Source organism: Microtus oregoni, unplaced genomic scaffold, assembly GCF_018167655.1.
Source record: "Microtus oregoni isolate MIOR12 unplaced genomic scaffold, Mior012 000072F_ref0000427, whole genome shotgun sequence".
Classification (NCBI taxonomy): Eukaryota; Metazoa; Chordata; class Mammalia; order Rodentia; family Cricetidae; genus Microtus; species Microtus oregoni.
This window is the reverse complement of record NW_024543979.1, coordinates 2,667,073-2,683,070: the sequence shown is the minus strand read 5'-3', so window position 1 is coordinate 2,683,070 and position 15,998 is coordinate 2,667,073. Positions and strand designations below refer to the sequence as shown.

Below are 15,998 nucleotides of genomic sequence, written 5' to 3'. Positions count from 1 at the left end.
TATTCTACAGGAGCCCAGGGTGAGGAGCCAGGGTCAGCTGGGACCATCTTTTAGCATCAGCCCTCCTTCTAGCAGAAAGCCTTAGTTTGGGGCAGAAACTGGTTTCGTGAGTTCGGAGTGAGGCTGTCTTGTTGAGTTATACTCTTGTTGACTTGTGTCTTCATTAAAGAAGGATTTCCTGGAAAATTATTCAGACTCTGCTTAAAAAACATGATATCTGTTGGCATTTTGGAAGCCAGCACCAGGGAAAGGAGGAAGGCTAGGAACCTTCAGTATGTACACTTCTGCTTCGTTCCTGCGTGCTAGTGGGTTTTCTGCTGTGTAAACAGCTGCCTTCTCACCCTGAACTCAGATAGGAGAGCCAGCCCTCAGGACTTTTCTAATGTGTGTGCTCATCCCATTGTGAGGGACCTATTCTCGCAACCTGATCTCACCCTGGTTTCTTCCCAGGTGTCCCATCTGTGTATAACGTCACAGTTGGCTCGGCACCCGGACCACAGCAGTGGCGTTAAGCACATAATCTGAGATGTCTGTCTGAACCCGAATCCGTTACGCATGTTATGCAGGCTTGGAGTAATTAGAATGTCTTTTTTTTCCCTTTTCGGTTTTTTGAGACAGGGTTTCTCTGTAGTGTTGATGCCTGTCCTGGAACTCACTCTGTATATCAGGCTACCCTCGAATTTACAGAGATCCGCCTGCCTCTCCCTCCTGAGTGCTGGGATTAAAGGCGTGCACCACCACTGCCTGGCAGTTAGAATGTCTTTAATTGAGGATTAAATCCATGCATGGTCGGTGGTACAATAAGTGGATTAATACTTGCATTTAAAACCAAGGTGGCTTTGATTACATTTGCACCTGAAATACGTCTAATGAGAGGGTCAGTAAGCCTGTCTGACTGCATTCCCTTCTGCGCCCAGGGTGGAATTGAACCCTCTTGTAGTGCACACTCCTGGTCTGGTTAACTACAGCAGAAGGGAGGATTTGTTGTGTGGGATCTGTGTGGCTGTAGACAGACGGCGGACAGGGAAGTTCTGTCCCATGTTTGCTGCTGTCATTGTGCTTTCTCTCTTGAGTGACACCCGAGAGTAGAGGACAGTTCCAAACTTTGCTTCCACAGGCTCCACCTTCATCCTTGTTCTGTCCTGTGAACACCTGGACTGTCTGGAAGGACACTTGGCTGTGTTCCAGACTTGTTTTCCTGGCTCCCTTGAAGATTTTATACCCAAGCTAATCTTCTCGATGAGATGACAGATATCTTAAACATAGTGTGTCTCACTCTTAATTACAGTAATAGTTATGCAAATATTTTAAGTTTTAATTCTGAAGTATTTATAACCTCAGGGGACATTGCAAGAATGATATGGAGAATCTCAGGACACCTTTCATTGTTCCCCACTGTGACATCTTATTATTAAGGGACTTTAAGGTATATGGTTATCATGTTTCATAAGTCCATATAATATTGAGATTTAACATTCTTAATCTTATTTAGAGTTTTAAAGATTTCACGTTTGCGTGTTGCTTTCTCACATGTGTGCAGTAATATCTTCAGTTTATTGCAAATGACTTAGCTGTATGCAAGAGGCCACAACTAAACCCAATAGTGCAGTTCCCAGTGGCACCATGCTAGTGATGGAGAGGCTGGTGACAGTCACAGTCCTCCAACAGCGCAGTTAGTGACTTGTAGGGAATCTAATTAGACAACCCAGCCTTTCTTTCCAGACAGAAAAACAGTGTGTGGTGCTGTTCTCCAAGATTTCAGAACCACAGCACCTCAGGTGATACCATCCCCAAGATGTGCATATGCGGTAGGTTAAAAGAAGCAAGAACAGAGTCCATGAAGTCTAATACCGTCTTCCAGCTAAATTTACAGATGGCTTTTTTTTTTTGAGGGCCAGGCCTTTTTAGGGCTTTGTTTCTTCATCAGTAAAATAAATATAATAATACTGCAAGCACAGCTCATGCTGTCGTCCTGAAGCACCATTGGAAATGGCACTGCTGTCAGTGGACTTCACAAAGGGAATGGTGGATTTCATGTTTGTCATGAACACATCTTGTGCTCTGCTTGCATCTGTCTTAAGGCTGTGCACATTGTGTGCCCATTTGACCTAATTTAAGCTCTTCTGACTCCATGTTTCCTTTCCTCTTGATGTTTATCTTGATATGCAGTGGAAAAGTTGACACATACATCCCATATTGTAGCTCAAGAGATGAGTTAACTAAAATGTGTCTTCATTAACTCTAGAACCCTTAACTCAGCATTCAACTTATGTTTGTTAAATGTTATGGAAATTAAAAGATCCTGACACAATGTTTGTGACCAGAAGTAAGGAGTTTGGTCTTGCACTGAGCCACGGCCTCAGCCCAGACAAAATGTGTTAAAGACGCCATAAATGAAATCTATGTTTCCATGAGCTGTTTCCCCACTTAGGGTGGAGGATCCCTTTGCTTGACTGTAAATGCCATTGAAATCGGAAGGTGAGAGTAAACAGTTCTTCCACATTTGTTCATGGTGTGAGGATTTAATTCGTGTTGTTGCTGAAGAGCTACTATTTTTAATATGGTGTGGGTGTGTCAGGTGCATGCACATGAGTGCAGATGCCTTTGGGGACCGGAAGAAACATCTAAAGCCCTGGAACTTGAGTAAGAGGTTCACAGGTAGTTGTGAGCCATTTGAGGTGGGTGTTGGAACTGAACTCATCTTCCAAGAGCAGTGTGTGCAGTTATCCACCAAGCTCTTCCTCCATCCATGATAATTCATTCTGTTAGCAAAGTTTGGGACATCCCTTATATCAGCCAGCCACAAATTGTCTAGACCTTCATGTCTGTTCAGGTATATAGCTCCCAGTCACATACTAGTTGCTCCATACTGTCCATACTTGGGTCTTTCCTGCCTCCTCAAAAAGTGAGTGTTAAAGGTCTTCAAAGGACACATGAAGGGTTCTACTGACTTTGTTCTTTTGGGTTTAGTTTCATTTTCTATTTATTTGGCATATTGACGCACAGAGCATGTAGGTGTGTCTGCTAGGACATTGCCTGTCCCTCTGTCCCTTGCCCTTTTAAATGATGAAGAATTAATGTTCACTGTAAGACAGAATATATAAAAAACACACCATTGCCAGGCATGGCAGAGAGGTCAAAGCAGAAGAATATTGTGAGGGGGGCTAGTCTGGACTGCATGAGAACATGTCTCAATAACAAACAAACAAACAAAAACAAAACAGTGTAGTAATAGGAGCGGTGGGGCTGTGTCCCCAGCACCCCGGCCGCCTGCTAGCTTATGCCCGAAATAACAACACACAAACTGTATTCATTAAACACTGCTTGGCCCATTTCTATCTAGCCTCTTCTTGGCTAACTCTTGCACCTGAATTAGCCCATTTCTAATCATCTGTGTAGCACCACTAGGTGCGCTTACCAGGAAGATTCTAGCCTATGTCCATCCTGGGTTGGAGCTTCATCGCGTTTGCCCAGGAGATGGGAGCATGGTGTCTCTGCTCCAGAGAGCAGAGCTGTCGAGTTTGAGTTCACTTCCTCTTCCTCCCAGCATTCTGTTCTGTTTACTCCTCCCACCTATGTTTTAACCTATCAGGGCCAACCAGTTTCTTTATTGCTTAACCAATGAAATCAACAGATTGATATATGACACTCCCACATCACTTCCCCTTTTTCTGTTTAAACAAAAAAAGGAAGGCTTTAACTTTAACATAGCAAAATTACATATAACAAAACAGTTATCAAATAAAAATTACAATAATCTTTATCATAATTAAGGAAAACTATAACTATAACTAACTATTCTTGACTCCATCAAAGACTCCAGAAAGATACAATATTACCTAAGCAAACCAGAAAAAAGTAACTTTCAAACTCTAGAAATGACAGAGACATCTCGCTGCCTGGACAGTCATCCAATGTTCCTCTGTACTGTTGGGGCATCCATCTTCGGCCTACAGGCCCATAGTTTCCAGCAGACATTTCCATGAAGCAGGAAATTTCAAAGGCGGTCACTATGTGCTTGTCCTGAAGAATGTCTTGCAGACTCTTTCATGAATCAGGAACTCTGAAAGATCATCTCACCTTTAGGCAAGTTCAGTAGTCCTCTCTCTGCGGGTTCTCTGTGTCCAGTTTATGCAATAGTCCAGGCAAGAGCAGTTTTCTTGCCCAAATGGCTATCAAACTCTTTTTGCAAAGGTATAGTGAAAAAACAATCCTTTAAATCAATAACTATGAGAGGCCATCCTTTTGGTAATAAAGAGGGCAAAAGGAATTCCAGATTGCAGAGGGCCCATAGGTTGAATAACCTTGTTGATGGCCCTGAGATCTGTCACCATTCTCCATTTACCTGATTTTTTCTTAACCACAAATACAGGAGAATTCCAAGGGCTGGTAGATTCTTCTATATGTCCAGTATCTAATTGTTCTTGTACCAGCTGTTCTAAAGCCTGTAACTTTTCCTCAGCTAAAGGCCATTGCTTTGTCCATATTGGTTTCTCAGTCAACCATTTTAGAGGCAAGGCTGTTGGTATCTCTGAAGGGACATCAATTGCTTGTTCTTGTACAGCCCGAATGGCCAGTTTTCTCCATTTGTAATATCTTTTAATATTATTCTCAGAAATACAGGCTCTAGAAGTAGCAGGAATGTTAATTTCAGTATTCCCTTGTTGTAATAGGTCGCGACCCCATAAATTCATTGCGATATTTGCTACATATGGCTTTTATTTTCCTATTTGTCCCTCTGGCCCTATACATTCAACCCATCTCGTGTTCTGCCTTACTCGAGATAGGGTTCCAATTCCCAGGAGCTGAACATTTACATTCTGAAGAGGCCAATACGGATGCCAAGATTCTGGGGGTAATGATACTTACATCAGCACCTGTGTCCAGCAGGCCAGTAATAAAAATGCCATTTACACACACTCTCAGTTTAGTTCTTTGATCATTTATAGAAGTTTGCCTATACACATGTAACTTATCTTTCTGATCATTATTGCTTGTAACAGTAGGCATGGGGCTTCCTAATTGTCCTGACGAGGCACGTTCTCTGCAGAAACTGGAAATGACTGAACCATGTTTGCCATGGGGGCCTGTGAGGCCCCCCTCTCACGTTTCCCGGCTTTATCAGGTTGCCTTATCTATCTCTTGTAGACCTGCATTCATTTGTCCAATGTCTGCCTTTTCCACATCTTCTACATCAACCTGAAGGCTGAGTCCTCCTATTTCTGTTATTTCTAGAAGATGCATTATTATTATTATTTCTGAAAGATGCATTATTATTATTATTTCTGAAAATCCGTTGTCTACAATTCCTTTTCATATGACCCATTTTGCCACAATTAAAACATTTGGTATTCTGGTGTCTCCTTTTACCATTGGAAATTGCTTCTTCTACCCATGCTTCAGTGCCATAATCAAATGTATCAACATTGAGTGTATGCAAGACCCATTCTTCCAAGGGCGCTGATAGTTAATCTTTGTAAAAAGTCACTAAAGGGTTCTCTCTAACCCTGTTTAACTCTGACAAATGATTCCATTCTCTGTCCTGGGTCTTGTACCCTGTCCCAAGCCCTTAAGGCTGCTGTAGTACACATGGAGAGTGTGTTTTCATCCAAATTAGCTTGTTCCTGAGGGTCGGAAAAGAGCCCTTCACCTAGAATTTTATCTAGGTTAATGTCAATTCCCTTCGTTTTTTCCTGCTTTTCTAAAAGTCTAGCCTCTTGCCTGAATAAGCATTTCCATTTCAATTGCGATCCACTCTCAAGTACCGCAGAGCTCAGCTGGAGCCAGTCCGAGGGGGTTGCGCTGCTTGTCGTGGCCCAAGATCTTAGCATCTCTTTAGCAAAAGAGGCTTGCATCCCAAAAGTCATGACAGCCTGTTTAATTTCCTTGAGGTCATTCATACGGACAGGCTCCCATGTATCTTCCTTGATGACCCTAGGGTTTCTGGAACCAATCACCTTCTCTGTTGTTATTACTGGAAAGGCAGGTAGAGCTGTAGGTAGAGCTTTGTGGAAATTGTCCCGGAGAGATTTACCCACAGATGTAGTTAAAATTTGCCTTTCTACCCTTTGCTCTTCTTCATCAAAATTTAGAAATTCCTCAATCTTTTCAATTCTATTCACCATTGCCTTCTGCAATGTCTGAATCTCCTGTCCAGAGTTATGTTCCAAAGCCTTCATTGAGGATTCTAAAGTATGAAGTTTGTCCATTAGAGATAACATCTCATCTTTGGACATAATTTTTATGGCATAAACCGTGCCTTCTTGTGTTGACAATCTTTCCGTCAATCTGTCATAAGCTTTAGACAAAATCCGATTGTCACATTCAGCAGTTTTGATTCTCTCAGTTAATGTTTCATTTCCTACAGAAAGGGACTGAAGCTTACGATCCAAATCAGCTGTTCCCTCTTCCATAGTAATGAATTTCCTCCTTAACATCAGCCTGGAGAACTTCAAACTGATTCTTGAGAAGATTGTTGTCATTCTCAATTGTTTTTAAGCGTTCAATCTCTGCCTTCAGAATCCTGGATTCGTCTCGTAAAGACTTTATCATATTTCTATTATCAAACCATTTAGTGCCAATGAAAACTACGAATCCCAGAAGGATCCATAGATGTGGGGTGATAGACAACTCTTGTAAAATCTCCCACACGGTACAATTAAAAAAACTGTTAAATTCTTGAATGGTAACGTGTTCAGACATTTTATTTATAAAAGAAAATTTTTTTACCTGCAATGATCGGTTCCTGCCAATGGTGGTCTCTGTGTTTTTGAAGCCTGTCCTAGAACTAGCTCTTGTAGACCAGGCTGGCCTCGAACTCACAGAGATCTGCCTGTCTCTGCCTCCCGAGTGCTGGGATTAAAGGCATGCACTCCACAGCCTGGCTGGCCTTGAACTCACAGAGATCCGCCTGCCTCTGCTTCTCAAGTGCTGGGATTAAAGGCTTGTGCCACCACCGCCTGGCTGGCCTTAAACTCACAGAAATACACTGCCTCTGCCTCCCAAGAGCTGGGATCAAAGGCCACCACCGCCCGGCCAAGTCACTTTGTATCAGACCAAATCTGCCGCTGTGGTGGCTTTTGTTGCAAAACCGCAGGTACTTGAGCTTCTGCTAATTCAGGCAGTAGGGTTCCGCTGCAAATTTAGCCAAGGCAGGCAGAATGGGCCTGTGTGGCCGAGTGTGTCTCGGACTCGGCACTGGGGCCCGAGTCACGAACTAAAAAACAGCACCTGGGAGCGTGCTCTGTTAGCTAGCAGGCTACGCGCTTGAGTCGGGGGCAAAATAGCCCCACGTTGGATGCCAAAATGTATCGGCGTAAACGAATACAGACAGATTGTAAATATATATATATATATATATATATATATATATATATATATATAGCTTTAATGGAGAAATAGACTTACAGAACCACCGTTCCCACGGAGACCAGGAAAGCAGAAGCAGTGGCTGGGAGCACGCTAGCCAAATTTATAGGCAAACATTAGCCCGAGGCGAACACGCCCCCGTAGGGGCAGGACTTATCCCTACAAAACAGGACCAACAGATGACTTGATTAGTAAGAGCCTAATGACATAATTCAGTGTGTGGAGACTGGTGGAAGGAGAACCAGCTTCCCAGAGTTGTCCTCTAGCTCCCTGTTCCTGCTATGTAAGCTCTTGCACACGGGCACATACACATATCATAACCATAATGATGGAAATAATGATTAAATAACAAAACAGACTTTATACCCTTTCAAGTATAAATGCTTATCATTGTACAGATAAATATAAACCAAAAGTATTAATAGTTAAAAATCAAAAGTGTGTTTTTTGTTTTAGTTTAGCATGCTGAATTAGTGTCTGGCAGTCTTGAATAACCGTGGAAAAACCTATTTGACAACTTTTCTAAGTTAATAGTGAGCATCCCAGATGTGTTTCCAGTCTGTGCTTGTCTCTCGACTCTGGTCCTCTCTGCCAGGAAAATGACAATGCTTTGAGTTTTAAAGTTGATTTAGTTCTTTAGAAATCTTTTTTCTCCTCTATGAGTATATAGGAGACATTAACCAAATCTCTTCATAAGCAGTGTTGTTATCAGGTATTATGTCAATGTATTGGGTTGCTAGATGCGATCAGTATGAAGAGTACAAGTCCTTCCCTGAAACTGCTGCAGATGAGACCGGAGATGCCCAGTTTAACATAAAAGTTGCCCCATCGTGGAGACAACTGGTCTGCTCTGGCCGAGAGTTTCGGCTGCCTGAAGAATGTCTACCTTGTGTCTGTTTAATTGCTCTCAGTGGAAGAGGTGTATGGTTTCTTACTCCTGTCAGTTGGCTCCTTCGTAGCCTTGCAAGAAACAGTTTCTGTTCATACCCGTGCTCTCGGATGGTGGTTGCTAAAGTACATTGATAGTTTTTCTTTTTTGATTTTTTTTCCCCTTTATGTGTATAAGAATGTCACAAATTTGGGAGCTCCAAACATCACTCCACATCACTCCCCTTTCCTAAGTGTTACAGAATCCCTGCTGTCCACAGTCAGTTGGTGACTCCTGTACTCTGGGCTGGCTCCCCCCTTGTCAGGTACTTACTGATTGCACACTCAGGGTCAGTGACCAGGATCACATGTGGACAAGGCTTAGCACGGACTCTGTTTCTGTGGTTCTTGTTCTCTGGAGAGGGCCAGGGACTGTAACTTCATAAGCACAGGAATATGGTCATGGGCCACCTGTAGCATCCCACATATTAGCTTTCTCTGGGCTACTGTGCTTTTCTTTGTTGTGTACACACATGTGGGACCAGAGACCAACCTGGGGCTTGTTCTTCAGGTATTGATCACTTCATTTTTTCTTTTTTGGACAAGGACTCGCAGTCTCTTGCTGGCCTGGATCTCACCATATGCTGGGCTGGCTAGTGAGCCCCCAGAATCTGCCTGTCTCTGCTTCCCCAGTCCTGAGATTGCAAGCCCAGCTTTTATTCTTTTTAACTCTTTGGCAGTTTGTTACTTTAGGTATGAAGTTTAATGCTTCCCACTTCCCATTCCCCTCTCTTCCCTTTCTTCTCTCACTGAAACCCTCCCTCCAGCAAGCCCTCTCCTGCTTTCTTGCCTGCCGTTTCTGACCTGCTGAACTGAACAAGGATCCTTGCATGAGCATAGGCAGGAGCTGTTTTCTAGTGAACAGGCCGTGCAGGTGCTGGTGAAGAAAATGACACCCTTATTCCAGCCGCCACCACAGCCCCCAGGTTGAAGGCCCCAGCCTTGTACAGGCCTTGTACAGGGAACTGCAGCTGAGTTAGTTAAGTCTGCACGCCCCAGCCATGTCCAGAGGACAGCTTCACGTACTCTCTTCGTTTCCTCGCATGGCTTCTGGGAGTCCTGCTCGGGCCTCATGATTGCGTAAGCGGCTGCACAGCAGAACCCTCCAGCTCACTCGCTCTCTCTCCCTCTCTCTTTAATATTTCTCCCTATTTTTCACAGACAAGACAGCTTAGGTTTAAACGTGAGTTCACTACTGGCAAATTACTTATCTATTCCATATTTAAAATTTTTACCGGAGAAGCTGATTATTAGGAAATAACTCATCCAGTTGTGTGAAAACTCAGTAAGCTAAAACATGGGCACTGCAAATGTTGCCAATACCGGAAAAACAATGATTTAATGTTTTCTGTTAAAATATCCCTTCAAGTGCAAGTGCATGAAGATGAAATGTGCCCAGCACAGCGTCATATATAAGATTCGAGCTGAGCTACGTCAGCTGGCATGTGTGGCTGTGTTACACTGCACAGTGAGCCTCAGCAGCCAAGTTCCAGTCAGCTTCCTGCTTCCTCATGAAGTGCACTAGGTGCACTCTGGTGTCTTGCCCAGTTCATCAGGAGTCCCTGGGAACTTCTGGCAGTTTTTATTCATGCCAGATCTTAAAATTTGCAAACACTGATAAAATTAAGTGGATGTCTAGAGATTTCTCCATTTTCATTGCTCTCTTAATACTTATTTATCATGATGCGCCCGTAGTACACATTAGGGGACAACTTGTGGGGGTCATTTATCTCCTTCCACAGGGTGGATCCTGCTGATTGGATTCAGGTCATCATGTTCATCAGCTGGCACCTCTACCTGCTGAGCCTTCTCGCCAGTCCAAAGTCATTATCAACTAAATTGACTTTTAGATATTCTTCTAACTCTACCATTCTGTGGAGGATGCTCATCTATCTTACTGTTTCTCCGTCCCTGGGCTAGCCTGTCAAGTAGTCCCTGTGGGTGTAGGTGTAATGGACGCAGGCAGTGTCTTTGATCCTCTCACCACCGTTTTCTATGGACTCACAGTGTCACACACAGTCTTAAAGTAGTGTTTTCTACTTCATTCCCTCTCTCACACACAAATATTCATTAAAAGACTGTATTTTATTTTTTCATAGAGTACAAAATAATGCTATTATAAAATGTGTGCTTAGGAAATGATGCTTTCCCTGATATGTTTTATGGGTTTTTTTAAGTTTATAAGGGATTTTCTCCTGCTTACTGGCTTCCCTTTGGTTTTATAGAGGCTGCAAGTCGGGCCATTGTCCAGTTCTTGGAGATCAATCAGAGTGAAGAAGCCAGTAGAGGCTGGATGCTGCTGACAACCATCAACCTGCTGGCATCCTCTGGTCAGGTGAGCGCACAGTGATGGTGTTTGGTAAAGGACCCCTTCAGTGTACTGTCTTGGGATTTCAATGCTACAGTAATCATTTCTGCCTTGTACGTTCTACTTCCGTGCTTCTCATGACAGCTCCATGAGTGTAGTAATAGGAGCGGCGGGGCTGCGTCCCCAGCACCCCGGCTGCCTGGCTAGCTTATGCCCCGAAATAACAACACACAAATTGTATTCATTTAAACACTGCCTGGCCCATTATATCTATCCTCTTCTCGGCTAACTCTTGCACCTGGACTAGCCCATTTCTAATAATCTGTGTAGCATCAGTCTTACCGGGAAAGATTCTAGCCTATGTCCATCCTGGGTCGGAGCTTCATCGCGTGTGCCTCAGAGAGCAGAGCTCTCGCGTCCATCTGGGAGAGGGGAGCATGGCGTCTCTCTGAGCTCACTTCCTCTTCCTCCCAGCATTCTGTTCTGTTTACTCCTCCCACCTATGTTTTAACCTATCAGGGCCAACCAGTTTCTTTATTGCTTAACCAATGAAATCAACAGATTGATATATGACACTCCCACATCACATGAGGCGCTGCCATGTTTCCGTCTTTGTCATGTTACAACACACATAAGTATACCATTATGGAGCATAGTAGGCAACAAGATGGACCACTGGTGGCCCAAGGGAGCTAGCCAGCAGTGGGCATACCCAGCATGTGTGTGACTCACATTAGAAAAATTCTGGCTTAGAACATGCACTCATGTAATATCTTCAGCTAATAAATAAACGACACAGACTATTTATGAGTATTTCTGATTTTTACAGGAAGTAAGGAAGACTAACATCTTGAGTTTCAGAAGGATGTTTTCACCTGATTATCTGACCTGAGACATGTTGAATGTACTCATGAGTGAGACATTTGGACACCATAGTTTTGTATTTGACATCTTGGGATGTGAAGGGTTTTTTGGTTTTCTAAATCTCGAGTATAATTACCTATTAGAAGGAAAACCAGTGTTCAGTATCTGTTGTCTAAACTTAGTGGACTTAGAAAACCCCAACATTCTTAACAACGACACTTACTAAAGTCACTGCAGAAACGGGGTACCTTTAGCAACTGCAGTCTTAAAGTGCTCACCAGCCTGAGCCCTCAGTGCTTGGACTTTTCCTCGGAACAGCCCGTGTTCTCTGCAGCTTCCTGGTTTGTCTGCCCTCACTGAAGATGCTTAGAGAACCTGTCAGACCAACTTATCCTGATTTTCAGAACTTACTGTTTACGTTTCAACCTAGAAAGTGGTGCATCTCAGATATCCCTCGAGTCCCGGGTTGGGGGGCGTCCACTCACCATAAATAACAACCTTCAGGTAGTGCTTGCATAGACCACCATGTCAGTGTCTACAGCTGCACTAGAGGACTAGCAGAATTCCCAGTTCCTTCTGCCATTAACTATAGCTGCAAATACCTCTATACCACAGTACCCAGATTCAATTTAAAGCACTGTATCCTTATATGCTATTTAAATATTATCTTTGAAATGAAATAATTGTTATCAATACTTCCTATGTGTTGTTTTAATTGAAATGTTTCTGAAAGTTACTAAAACTTTTTATAAATGCTTAATTAAGATCTTTTTATGGTGAGAGGGCTGCCCTAGGGGGTAACACCTAACACAACAACAACAAAAAAAAGATCACTGGATGGAGATGGCTACCTGGCTTTTCAGCTAAGAAAAGAGCCTGACGTGGTAGTCTGCTGCTATGATCAGGAGGCTGAGACAGAAGTTGGAAAAATGTGAGGTCAGCCTAGGCTAGCCTGTGAGTTATGGGGCAGCCTGGGCTACATCATGAAACCAAGTCTCAAAAAAAAAAGAAGCAGCCAGTGGCGCCTCAGTCACTTAAAACGATGACAAATATGGTACAGTTTGGATGCCAAGTCGTGCCTCAAATGCACCGGTAATAAGATGAGAATGGGAAACCATAGTGCTTTGCATAATGGAAAGGGAAAGCTAGTGAGAATTTGACTGGAAAATGTTGCATTTAAAAAGCAAATTGCGCATTATGCCTTGAGCTGGTGTTTTTGTTTGAGAGCCGTTTTCTGCTGGCACCAGTGTGATAGCAAGATGACTGTAGTCCTGACTCAACATATAAGAGGCAGATAAAATATAGCATAAAATACGGTGATGAGCCACGTGTCGCTCCTCGACAGTAGAAATGCCGTAAACATTGTGAGGTTGAGGGTTAGAGGAAAGAATGGGATTTGGGAAACTCGGAGAAATGACAAAGACTTGAACTACACGCTAGCTACGTGGTGGCTTGTGGGGTTGAGAAGCCGCAAACCAAAGCCAAGGAGGCAGCGAGTCTGCAGGGAACGGTGATGTCTATGCAGACGTGGGCCAGACCTTTAAAGCCTTGTTCTCGAAACTTCCCCTCCTCTCCACCCTCACCCCAGGACTATATCTGATCGGTTCACCTCGCATGTGGCGTTCTGATTGGTTTCCCTGATCCCTCTCCTCTGGCTGTTTATGATCTGTGCTGCTACAAGCTAATGTTCTGAATTCAGTTTCTGTTCTTGTTTGTTGGTATTTCATTGGGTGTCTGCCACCAGTTTAAAAAGAAAAGAGTCAAGCTAGAGTGTGAGGACATTTTCGTGGATTATTGGGCGTGCACCCTCAACTGGCTCTCCCACCTAAAGCAGGGTATGTCAGTGATGAGCTTCGATTGCTGTCTTTGTGAGGACCATGCAGTGTTGAGTCGGAGGTGTAAATGCCACACCCTAAGTCATCTTTATTGAAGCTTTCAAGCACCTGCCATTTTGGACTCTGTAGTTCTTCAAATATGTGGTCTCACATCCCAAGTGTCTTCAGGTGGTGTTTCCCCAACTTATTTAGTTATTTGTAATTATCTGTTTCATTTCAGACCTTGTTGATTCTTCCCGTTCATATTGGGTTGCATGTACTGCTGTTGTCAGTGGGGGGTTTAGATCAGAGTCACTTAGGGGTCTGTCAATGGTTATAGTCCTAGTCATATGGTCCTTTGAAAGGGAGGGATTCCTAGTCCTGGCCTGCAGCTTCCCATGGGCTGTCTCACATGGCCTAGTCCAGTGATCCTCGGTCTTCCTAATGCTACGCCCCTTTAATACAGTTCCACATGCTGTGGTGACCCCTCCCCAGCACAATTAATAAAAACTCAGAGACAGAAATTGGGGTTCAACCTGAAGACCAGAAAAACAACGCAGCCAGCCACTCTTACTTTGACCTCAGTCTGGACTTGAGATCCTGTCTCCAGGAATCTCGGAATGAGACTGTGTCTGAGAGCTGTCTCCTCTTGTCTTATATTCCTCTCTAGTGCTGGGATTAAAGGTGTGCACCACTAACACTTGGTTTCTATGAAACTAGTGTGTCTACTAGGATTAAAGGTGTGTGTCACCACCACTGCCTGGTTTGTAAGGCTGGCCAATGGGGCTTCTTTACTCTCTGATCTTCAGGCAAGCTTTATTAAAATACAATGAAATGCCACTACACCCCACTACCACCCTAAAATTCTTTTCTTTGCTACTTTGTTACAGTGACACTGCTCCTGTTATGAATAATAATGTAAATATCCTGGTTTTCTAAAAGTCCTAGGCGAACCCTTGTAAAAGGATCATTTCACATCCCAAGGAGTTGTGAGCCATATGTTGAGAACCTCTGCCCTAGATACTCAATAAATATATCTGATGAGAAAGTAAATAAGCGAATTGAAGATATTGCCGGTCCCTACTATAGTCTAACTTTCTGCCCCACTGCACTGTGGATTTTTTGATAATTATATCATACTTCTTAGCAACACTGAAATGATCCCTAAAAGACTATTGATAATTTCGTTTTGTAAATCTCTGAAAATGATAGCACATCATGTGTGTCTCTCAGATGTCCTTCCCACCCAAGACCATCCCAATGAAATAGAGATGAAAGTGGAGGTAAAACAGATGTCAATACACTGTTTAGTGGCCGGTGAGTCTACTGACTGAATGATTCATTTATTTCTTCCGACTGGGATTCGACTCGGAACCTCTTGTCTTCAAGGAAAGAATTCTATCCTAAGGTTTTCTCCAAGCCTTGTTCTAGTTTTTCTTTTGAGACAGTCTTAGTAAGTAGACTAGCCTGGCCTCATGGTTACCTTGTTGTCCAGATAAAGTTTGACCTTGGGACCCTCCTGTCTCCACCTGTTGCAGCCTGTGCCACCAAACTTAACTGTTAGTGTCTGTTGTATTTTAGCTGCCATCTTTGTTTATCCTGAACTGTATACACAGTTCTCTTCATTTGTGAGAGAGAGTCAGAGAAAGAGACAGAGAGGAGAGCGAGAAGAGGCCCCGGAGATTAAGTAGTTTCACCATTTGTGGTGTTATGTGTTTTTCTTAAACTCCTAAGGTTTATGTTCTGTGAAACAAGCCGCTTAATAAATAAATATATTTAATAAGTTACTTACTTCACTGTAGCAAACCACTCTTAACATTTGATTAGAGCAGATTTGCCCAAATGGCAAATTGACTGTTTCTCAGTCTGAAGCCGGTTTTTAAATCTTCCCTGCATTCAAGAGTGAGCTTGGCTCATATATGGCGCTCTAGCCCATCTTTGTGACGACGTTAGCTGTCCCAGCTCCAGTAATTCCATCTCTCTACTCACTTCGGTTGGTTTGTCTTCCAGAAAACCGTGGACTGCATGACAACGATGTCAGTGCCTTCCACCCTGGTTAAATGTCTGTATCTGTTCTTTGACCTTCCACATGTGCCTGAGGCAGGTGGAGGTGCCCAGAATGAGCTACCTCTAGCGGAGCGCCGCGGACTGCTCCAGAAAGTCTTTGTACAGGTAAGCGGGCACTCACCTTGCGGGTTGTTTCTGTGTCAGTAAGATGACTAGAGCATTTCTTACGTAGATGTTTTGTCTTCTTCTAGCATGGGTTCTCGCTGTAGGCCAGGCTGACTGCAAACCACAGCCTCCTGTCTCAGCCTCCCAGGTGCTGGGATTATGGGAATGCACCCCCATATTTGCTTGCTTGTTTTCACTTTCATTGGTATTTATTATGGTGTGGCTTTTCCTCATAATTGCATTTTCTTGCAGAAGCAATATGAAAATCCTTTCTGGGGATGTTTGAAGGTGTTAGTGCAATTGATTCTGCAAACAGGTCCAGCTGTTAAAATTACATGGGAAGTATCAATGATGTCTCTAAAATTAGATTAAGGAAATAATTTTTTGCTGAGTTTGTCATATTGAGATTTGAGAAATGTCTTATAATAACAAAAATGCTATGCAATTTTTATTTATAGATAGGATTTGCCAGGCTTATAAATATTCAACTTAGAAAATAGTGATTTATACTGGCTGCTGCCACTTCCTACTGTCTATCTACTGGC

General features: G+C 43.2%; 1 protein-coding gene across 6 annotated transcripts in view; it reads left to right on the top strand.

The window, feature by feature from the left end:
* Wdfy3 (WD repeat and FYVE domain containing 3) overlaps positions 1 to 15,998 on the top strand; it is a 248,977-nt gene that overhangs the window by 112,778 nt on the left and 120,201 nt on the right. For 5 of the 6 annotated variants that reach the window (XM_041642100.1, XM_041642098.1, XM_041642099.1 and 2 more), the window contains 2 exons: positions 10,521 to 10,630; positions 15,292 to 15,453. In XM_041642100.1, coding sequence (XP_041498034.1) covers positions 10,521 to 10,630; positions 15,292 to 15,453 — 272 coding nt within the window. The remainder of the gene's footprint in view (positions 1 to 10,520; positions 10,631 to 15,291; positions 15,454 to 15,998) is intronic. The other variant, XM_041642101.1, reaches the window with a different exon arrangement.